The 10976-nt window shown below is 44.0% G+C and overlaps 1 protein-coding gene across 1 annotated transcript; it reads right to left on the minus strand.

Annotated features, from left to right (window-relative positions):
• Nucleotides 1–8247: 8247 nt before the first annotated feature.
• On the minus strand, nucleotides 8248–10937 carry LOC142857492 (uncharacterized). The gene has a single exon (XM_075985801.1). The coding sequence runs from the start codon at nucleotides 10803–10805 to the stop codon at nucleotides 9069–9071; it is 1737 nt and encodes a 578-aa protein (XP_075841916.1). The 5' UTR covers nucleotides 10806–10937; the 3' UTR covers nucleotides 8248–9068.
• Between the last annotated feature and the right edge of the window lie 39 nt (nucleotides 10938–10976).

The following is a 10976-nucleotide window of genomic DNA, read 5'->3' on the forward strand; positions in this document are numbered from 1 at the left end:
AGGACACCCACTCTCTAGGCCCTCCATAGTTGGGTAAAACCCTGGGCCTTTCCCCCACCTGCCTCAGCTTATCTAGCCAGACAGCAGGACTTTGTAACATGGAGGGGCCCGCCTGCTTGTTTGGGTTTTTGTCCCTCCCAGTACCCCAGAGCCGGCAAGCCCCAAAGAAAATCACGCATAGGTCTCTATAAGTTATAAAGCTGATTGGCCCATTAGCTCTAGCCTCTCACTGGCTAATTCTCACATCTTGATTAACCCATTTTTTTTTTTATCTATGTTAGCCATGTGGCTCAGTACCTTTTTTTAGTGGGGCAGATCATATCCTGCTGCTTCGGTGGTCTGGGCAAGAGTGGGAGGAATCAGCTTCCTCCTTCCCAGAATTCTCCTGTTCTCATTACATCATTTCTACTTCCTGTCTGGTTTTCCCACCTATATTTCCTGCCTGGCCAATCGGCGTTTATTTAGAACATGATTGGCAGAGTACAGACAATTTTCCCGCACCAGGCCTTGACCTCTTTGCTCATATTCTTATTCCTCCCACTCTTCAACAGACTTTGGGAGATCAGTCCAGTGCTCTGATGCAGGTTTCTGCCTCTGTTTCCATCCCTTGCTGGATGAAGGTTCTATGGCAATATTTAAGATATTCATTAGTCTGACTATCGGGCAAGGCCAGTTCAGGCATCTTCTCCTGCATTGCTTAGAGTCTTAGCTGGGGTCATCCTTGTGAATTCCTGGAAATATTTTGAGGACCAGGTTTCTTGCAACACCGTAATGGCTCCCTCAATCAAGATATCTCTTTCCTTGCTCTCATCTCTCTCCTTCCTTCATCTCAACTATCCCATTCCCTCAAGTTCTCATTCTCCCCTTCTAGCCTCCTCTTCTCCTTCTACCCTCCCTTTTCCCCCACCCCTATGTTCCCAAGTTTTTCAGATGATCTTGTCTATTTTGACTTTCCAGGTGGATCTATATGTTTTTCTTAGGGTTCACTTTGTTACTTAGCTTCTCTAGGTGATGTGAGATTTCCCTCTGTATGCTGTGATTGCCATTAATGAATAAAGAAACCTGGCTTGGCCTATTGATAGGGCAGAACTTAGCTAGGTGGGGGAAAACTAAGCTGAATGCTGGGAGAAAGGAGGCAGTGTCAGAAAGAAGCCATAGAGCTGCGCCAGAGACAGTGCTGAAACTTTGCTGGTAGGCCACAATCTCATAGTAATGCACAGATTACTAGAAATGGGTTAAAATAAGATGTAAGAGTTAGCCAATAAGAAATTAGAGCTAATGAGCCAAGCAGTGTTTTAATTAATATAGTTTCTGTGTGGTTATTTTGGTTCTGGGTAGCAGGGATGAACAAGAGGCCTCCTCCTAGATCATGAACTATAGGCTCAATATCCTTTGTTTATAGCGAGTATCCATTTATGAGTGAGTACATACCATATTCATTATTTTGAGTCTGGGTTACCTCATTCAGGATGGTGTTTTCTAGCTCCATCCATTTGCATGCAAATTTCAAGATGTCATTTTTTTTTTAACTGCTTAGTAGTACTCTCGTGTGTAAATGTGCCACGATTTCTTTATCCATTCTTCAGTTGAGGGTCATCTAGGTTGTTTCCATGTTCTGGATATTACAAATAATATTGCTCTGAACATAGTTGAACATATATCTTTGTAGTATGATTGAGCATCTTTTGGGTATAAGCCCAAGAGCAGTATTGCTGAATCCTGAGGTAGATTGACACCCAATTTTGTGAGAAACCACCATATTGATTTCCAAAGTGGTTGTACAAGTTTGCATTCCCACCAGCAATGGATGAGGGTTCCTCTTACTCCATATCCTCCCCAGCATAAGCTATTGTTGGTGTTTCTGATCTTAGCCATTCTGACAGGTGTAAAATGATATCGCCAGAGAGGGCTGTCTGTGGGGAATGGACAGTGGAGCAGGTCTTGTGTGAACACAGACCAGTGGCTGGCATAGGTGGTGGTGCAGCCCACCTGCAGGTCTCACCTGCCGGCCAGCTGCTGGGGTCTGCACCAGAGTAGTGGGCTTTCACCAGAGTTGAGACAGGGCCCAGTTGCATTGCTGTGACTGAGACGAGAGGGGGAGGGGCAGGGATGCAACCAGGGCCTGGAGGTTGGGGCAGTTCAGCTGGGAGACCAATCACTGACCTGTTCTTCCAACTGGTATGGGTGGAGCTTATGGCTGTAGGGTCAGCTGATGCTGTGGGAAAGGGCTGTCCCCTGGGAGGCTGCTGGGGTAGATGGGCTTGGGGGGGGGTGGCTCTTGTGGGAACAAGGTCCAGGTGGTGGCAGCGATTGTGGTGGAGCCAAGCATCTTCATATCCCTCAGAAGCACCAGTCCTGACTTGCCTAATTCACCTGACTGATGTGATCCATGTCCCTTTCTGAAACCTGCCACTCCAGCGTGGGGGTCTGCAGAAAAGCCCACTGTGCCCACCCTGCACCATGAAGCATGGCAACCACTTAGGTGCAGAAATGACACAGACAGGATTGTTTAGATCTTGAGAACAATCCTGAGAACCGAGTATCCAATCTTTGCCAGCAGCTTCCCTAGCTGGTGCTGATTTACAGCCTAGCTGCTACAACTGCAGATGCTTGGAGTCTGAATCAAATTGGCCATCGCGGTTGCTTAGGGCTATTTGAGGAGACTTTGCAGAACCAATACCCACCCTGAGGCGCAATGCAGTGATGTGACAGCTGCTCTAAGTAGATGGTCTTGGGACCAGAGAAGTTGATAAGGGCCAAGTATATAGGAAAGAAAGCATAAGTTGTTATGGAATAATCTTTCTGTACACTGTGAATATGTCACCATCATTTGGGTTAATAAAAAGTTGAACGACCAATAGCTAGGAAAGATTTCCTGGCACAGAGGACTCTGGGAAGAAGGGCAGAGATACCGGGAGACACAGAGGAAGAAGCATGGGCAATACAGAATAAAGATAACCAAGCCATGTAAAAGAATGTAGATTAAAGGATATGGGTTAAGTTATAAGGGCTAGTTAGAAACAAGCCTAAGCTATTGGCCGAGCTTTCATAATCAATAATAAGTCTCCATGTCATTACTGGCGTGCTAACAATCCTGATAAAAGTCCGACTACAATAAGAACTCAGTGGCCACCATGGGAATTAGGTCGACTTTGTGGGTGCTCATGCACTCTTTCTCCTGGAGAACCCAGAGAACAGGGCTGCCTGTGCACAGTAACTGCTCTGTTCTGCTGGGGTGTATGTGCCATAGCCTGAGGAACTAGCTAGGTGAACAAATGGGGCTTTTGTGATCAAGAGGGACCTTATCAAATCTGAGTTATTCTTTTTTTTTTTTTTTTTGGTTTTTTGAGACAGGGTTTCTCTGTGGTTTTGGAGCCTATCCTGGAAGTAGCTCTGTAGACCAGGCTGGCCTCGAACTCACAGAGATCCACCTGCCTCTGCCTCCCGAGTGCTGGGATTAAAGGCATGCACCACCACTGCCCGGCTAAATCTGAGTTATTCTTGAGACAGTTTTCTTTGCCTGTGTGGCCAGGCATGACTTTTTCTTCCTCACAGTTAGGGGGGGTTCCCATGTTAGTTTTCTGGGTGACTTCCTCCAACTGACAGCCGCTTTCTGAGAGAGAGCTCTTCTTATTCCCCGCCCCCAAATTCCACTAGACACTCAGTTTAGACTCAGAGAGAAGAGGCACAGAGGACAGAACCAGAACATAACTCTTCCCTTCCTTGAAGGCAACAAATCTAAACCCAGATCCGTGGTCAAGAGGACCGTAACCTGGGGACAATGTCATACGAAAATGGCAGGCTAGGTTCTGGAGAGATGGCTCAAATGTCAAGAGCCCCTGCTGAGTAATCATGAGGGCCAGGGTAAAGACCAATGTCCTGCACCAGCCCGTGATTTCAGCAGGGTGTGGGGAGGCATAGGAGGATCAGTGGGGATGGCTGGATCCCAGTCTGATGAAGAAAAAGGAAGCCCCAGGTTCAGGGAGAGAACAGAATAGCTAGAGAATCATAGAGAGTACCCACTGTTCTTTGCATGAATCTAGCCCCATGCACAAATAGACCCTTTAAACGAGCAAGTGGTGGCCTTTTTAGCTAACTCACTGGTTTCACACTCACATACAGGGCCCACCTGGTGCATGGCAGTGATTCCCTGCCTTATCTCCAGCCTTTCCTGTGTACCCATCATTGCCTGAATACTCTGCAATCTCACACCTTTTGTCTTTGTAATACTGCGGTCCCAAATTCAGCTTTCGGTTCCCTTAAGCCTTGGGTGGTGACTCCTAGGATCTGGGGAGCACACTTTAGTGTGGCCATCAGTCTCGGCATGGCCAAGCACTGCCCTGGACATGGGAGCACGCTTTAGTGTGGCCGTCAGTCTCGGCATGGCCAAGCACTGCCCTGGACATGGTTTCAGGGCAGCACTCACTTTATGCTGCTTGTTCCCTAGGTGATATACATGTATTTGCTGTATCTGGTTATAGTCTCTCTTCATTTTTTTATGCTCACCCCCAACAATTTCTCTATGTAACAATGTCAATTCTGGTGAACCCAGTGACATTTTCAAGTCTTACTATTTAACCTGCAGTAGTATGTTACCATGATTATCCTAGTCACCTTAACGTAGCTTCTGGACTTCTAGTCTTGATTTTCCTCTTATCTCTTTGAGCCCCCATTTTAGCTCCTTTGTTGTCCTTTTCTTGATCCCAGTGTGGATAATCCACAGTCCAGTTCTTGTTCTTTACATCAAGTCCCTAAAGATCCCGTCCTACTTCAGGGTTTTAAGTTGTATAACTTAATAACTATTAAATTAATATTAACTTTGGGATAATACAAGCTGCTATACATCCAACTACACAGTATTTTCATTTGGTGTCTGAAAACCACCTCAAGATTAACAGTCCCTTGGAACTGGAGAGACTGTTCAGTGGTTAAGAATGTTTAGTATTCATGAGTACCCAAGTTCAGTTCCCAGAACATGCATCAGATGGCTCACATACAGCTCCAGCGAGCCTAGCATCCTCTTCTGGCTTCTTCAGGCACACTTCCACACAAGGCACACAAAGACACACAGATATGAATAATAATTTTTAAAAAAAAACTTAAATAATTAACATATCCAAAACTAAACTTTCAGTTTCCCCTTGTGTTAGAACTGCACTTTATCCCACCATTTTGTTTGTTAGTTTTGTTTTTCCAAGACAGGGTTTCTATGTGTAGCCCTGGCTATCCTGGAACTTTGTAGACCAGGCTGGCCTCAAACTCACAGAGATGCGCCTGCCTCTGCCTCCCGAGTGCTGGAATTAAAGGCGTGCGCCACTGCACAGCTGCTTGCTCCATCTTATTTGATGGGATGTCACCTTTCTAATTGCTGAGAATGAAACCCTGAGACACATTCTCCTAGGGCTTTTCTTTCTCAGGTCTAACCCCTGACCGTTAAACTAAACTTGCTTTGTATTTAATAACATAACTTTTCACTATATCAATAGTAACAATCACTGCCAGGTTCTCCCCTGACCACTGGAGAGAAACACACCCACTGAGTCGGGAGTCTGTCAAAGCAGGAACTCCTTTAATGGTATCAAGCAGGGACTTATACAGGGTTGTAGTGGGGGTGGGGAAGCCTGGGATGAGCCAAGGCGGAGCAAGGAACAAGGGCCAATAATATTCTGCCACATTGGCGGTGGCTGGGCAGAAGCAGGCCTAAGTCAGGTAGCCAGAGACAGGTCTCCAAACTTGAGCTAGGCTCAGGAAGTTACACTAGGCCTCACGAAACTCAAGTTAGGTTTAGAAGGTTACACTGGGCCTCATGCCCAGGCCTCATGAGGCCCAACAATCACAGTCTAGGCCAGTGGTTCTCAACCTGTGGGTTGTGACCTCACAGGGGTTACATATCAGAAATCCTGCATATCAAATATTTACATTATGATTCATAACAGTAGCAAATTTATAGTTATGAAGTAGCAATGGAAATGATTGCATGGTTGGGGTCACCACAGAATAAGAACTGTGTTAAAGGGTCACAGCTAGGAATGCTGAGAACCCCTGCTCTAGGTCACTGGCATATTCATCAAAGACGGCTACACATGATGTCATGCCTTTGCACAAAACCCTCCAATGGTTGCGCATTTCATTCAGAATAAAGTAAAAAGTGCTTGCAAGGGTTTGTAAGACATAGCCCTTAGTTACCTCTCTGGCCTTCTGTCTATCAGCCCGTGCACAGAACTCTAAGACCCTCTGGTGTTCCTCAAATACACCATGTCCTGTTATGTGAATACGAGACGTATATTTCTGATGAAGTTCAGCACTGGAGGATTTGGGTGGGAAAAGAGAGATGTTGATACAATCCACACAGGAAGCCCTTCCTGGAATGTTCTCTCTAATCTTGGCCCAGGTTCTTCTTAATGGACTCTAGCTCTTTTTTAAATGATCCCTTCGCTCTATTACCATTTTCTGGAGACAGGCTGTCTTTATATAGAATGTCTAGATTTACTATTTAGTCCTGCATGACCCAGAACCTTAACTCCTCCTGCCTCAGCTCCCTACCTTCACCAGCAAGTGTTGGGATTATAGGTATGCCGCCATGCCTGATACAATTATATTTAACATAGTCTGTGTTTATTTTTGCCATCTCCTAAGATTGATCATAGCTATACCCAAACAACAAGAATAATGGTTGTATTTTAGCAAGCACTCAAATGAATGAGACTACTTTTAGAATAAGCTTGGATAAGGAAAGCATATAAAAATTCCAGTTTTCTGCATACCTACTTACCTTTGAAGGAATGGGCTGTTGTCTCAGATTTTGTTCAAGTTCTTCAAGTCAGTTCATAGGTTTTAGTTAAGAAGACTGAACACTTGCTGTCAGAAATAGCATCTCTGTCTCTGTCTTAGATAGGATCTCTCTATGTAGCTCTGGCTATCCTGGAACATACTACGTAGACCAGGCTGGTCTGCTGCCTCTTCCTCCTGAGTACTGGGGTTAAAGGCATGGGCCACCATGTCAGACTGCATCTCCTAATAAAAGCAATATCACTACTGGCCTGGCTATATCTACTCTGAATCATTGTCTCTTACAAGACATTTTTTAATATTTATTTATTTATTTATTATGTATACAATATTCTGTCTGTGTGCATGCCTGCAGGCCAGAAGAGAGCACCAGACCCCATTACAGATGGTTGTGAGCCACCATGTGGTTGCTGGGAATTGAACTCAGGACCTTTGGAAGAGCAGGCAATGCTCTTAACCTCTGAGCCATCTCTCCAGCCCCAAGACATTTTTTTTTGAGACAAGGTTTCTCTGCAGCTTTGGTGCCTGTCCTGGAACTATCTCTTGTAGACCAGGCTGGCCTCAAGCTCAGAGATCCACCTGCCTCTGCCTCCCGAGTGCTGGGATTAAAGGCATATGCCACCACCACCCAGCACAAGACATTTTTTAAACCAGCAAGAAATACTGAGCATGCATGTTCTGTATCATTCCTGTCATTTCTTCTAACACTGCTGCCTACATTGGTATCTGGTCTACCTTACAAGACAGTAGGACACAGGCTGAGCAAATGTCTTACCTGAAAAAATAAGAAATTCAGTTTTGTAGCTCACTCTCAATATGCCCTCTCTGTCCATGGCCTTAGATCAATATTGAGATCTCACCTATTCCCAGCAGCCTATTTCCAGGGAAACAATATTTTATGCCCTTAAAGCAAGCTTCATTGCTAGCCATGGTGGCACACACCTTTAATCCCAGTTTGAGGCCAGCCTGGTCTACAGAATAACAAGACAGCCAGGGCTACACAGAGAAACTCTCAAGAGAACAGAGAGGAAGAGGGGGCAGGGAAGGAGGGAGAGGGGGGTTATCTTTCAGAGTACTAGGAGAGCGTCAACAAGTATGAGGGTCACTTTAATTTTAAATAAAGAATACAAAGGCAGAGCAGAGTTGGAATGACTGTTCACAAAATCAGCAGGGTTGCAGCCTCCACCATCCAAAACACCCAGATACCACTTCCAAAATCCTCATGAGGCTATCTGGGCTCTACCTCAGATTCCTACAGTGTTAAGAAGGGAAAAGAAACAGAGGAAGGATTTCTTACTTTACTCATACAAATACTGTTTTCATCTTGTTGGCCTGCAATGGAGACTGAGACAGCATTTTCTAGGTTTCTTGTGATTGACGTGGAAATGAGAACTGGGTAGAACAGTGGTCTGCGATACAAACGCATCAGATTTTTCATTGTAAATGAAATACAGTCTATAGGTGTAACTTTTTATTTTAGGTAACAAACTAAACATTCAAGTTCTTTTATTTCCTAGATTAATCTTGAGTATTTAGTTCATCATTTATAAATAATATTCTTGAGTTGGCATCAAAGAGGGTGAAACATGTAAGCTTGGGACTTTTATGGGAAACCACACCTCTCCTACAGTCAGGAACAGTGGTGCTCAATAACCCACAAATGCCACAGAGTGTCTCCATACATTTCTCTTATAATAAATACATGAGATTTGAATGGATGCTTTCTCACATTGGTGACAGTGTATAATGCCTCCCACCCAAATAATTTGTTTAGGACAAATAATAGTGAAAGATTTCTTAATGTTAACTATACAGTTCCTTCCTTTCATGCAAATTCTCTGGAATCACAATAATAAAAATAGCACCTAATGTTTATGACCTGCTATGTTTAAGGCACTGTTCTAAGTACTTTTACATGTTTAGACGTAAGACAAAAAATGACCTTAGATCTCTCTTACAAACTCTTAAAACAAGGTTATTTATAACAAATGTCACAAAGGAAGTGAACTGATAGGACCACAATAATATTGACACAGATGTTTTCTGTGCTAAAGAGCTTTATACACCACAGTAACAGAAGCACTTTCTATTTTAATTTCTAAAATGTAGTATAGTCATAAACAAATGCTTCCCTATCTGCATTCTATCAGCATTTCCATTCTCCCGTATAACTCTCCAAATGCTGAACCTCGTGAATCCCACATTCACATCTGTGAGAATTCTTCACTGATAACGATCAGGAAACGCTATGCTTTGCTAATTGAAAAGAATAAGTTAACTCAAACAAAAATTTGTGAATGATGACTGAAGTCTATTCCACATTCTTTACAGTCAAAAGATTTGTCACTGCTATGAATCCTCTGATGTTGCATTAATTGTGACCCTCGAGTAAAGGCCTTCTTACATTCTTTACACTGATATGGCTTCTCACCAGTATGAATCCGTTGGTGCCGAGAAAGATGTGAGCTCTGAGTGAAGGCCTTGCTGCAATCTTTACATTCATAGGGCTTCTCGCCTGTGTGGATTCTCTGATGTAGAGTAAGCTGAGAGCCGTGACCAAAGGCCTTCCCACATTCCTTGCATTCATAAGGTTTTTCTCCAGTGTGAGTTCGCTGATGTTGAGTAAGCTGGGAACTGCGAATAAAGGCCTTCCCACATTCCCTACACTGATACGGTTTTTCCCCAGTATGAATTCTCTGATGCTGTATGAGCAGTAATCCACGCGCAAAGGCTTTGCCACATTCGCTACATACATAGGGCTTCTCACCAGTGTGCAGTCTCTGGTGCTGGGAAAGATGTGAGCTCTGAGTGAAGGCCATTCTGCAGTCTTTACACTCATATGGTTTTTCACCGGTATGGATCCTCTGATGTTGAGTAAGCTGTGAGCTACGAATAAAAGATTTTCCACAGTCCTTACACTCATAGGGTTTCTCACCAGTGTGAATTCTCTCGTGCTGCGTAAGTTCTGAGCCTCGACTAAAATTTTTTCCGCACTCTTTACAGTCATAGGGTTTTTCACCAGTGTGAATCCTCTGATGTCGAGTAAGGAGGGATCCACGATTAAAGGCTTTCCCACACTCCTTACACTGGTAAGGTTTCTCACCAGTATGAATTCTCTGGTGTTGAGTAAGTTGTGAGCCATGACTGAAGGTCTTTCCACATTCTTTACATTCATACGGCTTTTCGTTAGTATGAACCCTCTGATGCTGCGTGAGTTGGGAACCACGGATAAAAGCCTTTCCACACTCATCACACTTATAGGGCTTCTCACCAGTATGAATTCTTTGATGTTGCATAAGTAGTGAGCCTCGAATAAAAGCCTTTCCACATTCCTTACACTCATATGGCTTTTCTCCATTGTGAGTTTTCTGGTGCTGTGAGAGCTGGGAACCACAAATAAAAGCCTTCCCACATTCTACACATTCATAGGGCTTCTCGCCAGTGTGGATTCTCCTGTGGAGAATGAGCTGGGACAGCTGAGTAAAGACCTTCCTGCATTCTGTACAGTCGTAAAGCTTCTCTCCAGTATGCAGTCTCTGATGCAGAGTAAGCTGCGAATTCTGAGGGAAAGCCTTTCCACATTCTTTACATTCAAAGGGCTTCTCACCAGTATGGACTTTTTGATGTCGGCTGAGTTGTGAGCTTCGAATAAAGGCTTTCCCACATTCTTCACACTTATATGGTTTTTCACCAGTATGAATCCTGTGGTGTAAAATAAGTTGTGAGCTTTGAGTAAAAGCCTTTCCACATTCCTTGCATGCGTAGGGTTTCTCACCAGTGTGAAGTCTCTGGTGAAGACTTAGCTGAGAGTCACGGCTGAAGGCTTTCCCACACTGCCTACATTCATAGGGCTTCTCACCAGTGTGGATGCTCTGATGCTGAGTTAGGTGTGAAGCCCGTCTGAAGGCTTTCCCACAGTCCTTGCATTTATAGGGTTTCTCCATAGAATAAGCTCTTGGATGCTGAGATAAATAAGTATGAGGGCTGAAAATGGACATTTTGTCATATGTTATCATCTCTTGCCTGTAATATTACTTCTGATTTTCTTCTTCCTTCTCTAGCCTGTCTTTGACTTCCAAATATCTCCCAGAATTATTATTAGTCTTAGGTGCAGTTTTTAAACCTGTCATTCACTTCCCATTGAGATCATTCTGATTCCTTAATGTGATATTTTGAAGATAAGTCCT

Source organism: Microtus pennsylvanicus, chromosome 1 (genome assembly GCF_037038515.1).
Source record: "Microtus pennsylvanicus isolate mMicPen1 chromosome 1, mMicPen1.hap1, whole genome shotgun sequence".
NCBI classification, from domain to species: domain Eukaryota; kingdom Metazoa; phylum Chordata; class Mammalia; order Rodentia; family Cricetidae; genus Microtus; species Microtus pennsylvanicus.

Bases quoted from the DNA above. Each gene is read 5' to 3' on its own strand.
- LOC142857492 (XM_075985801.1), bottom strand. From the start codon at position 10,805: ATGATAACATATGACAAAATGTCCATTTTCAGCCCTCATACTTATTTA.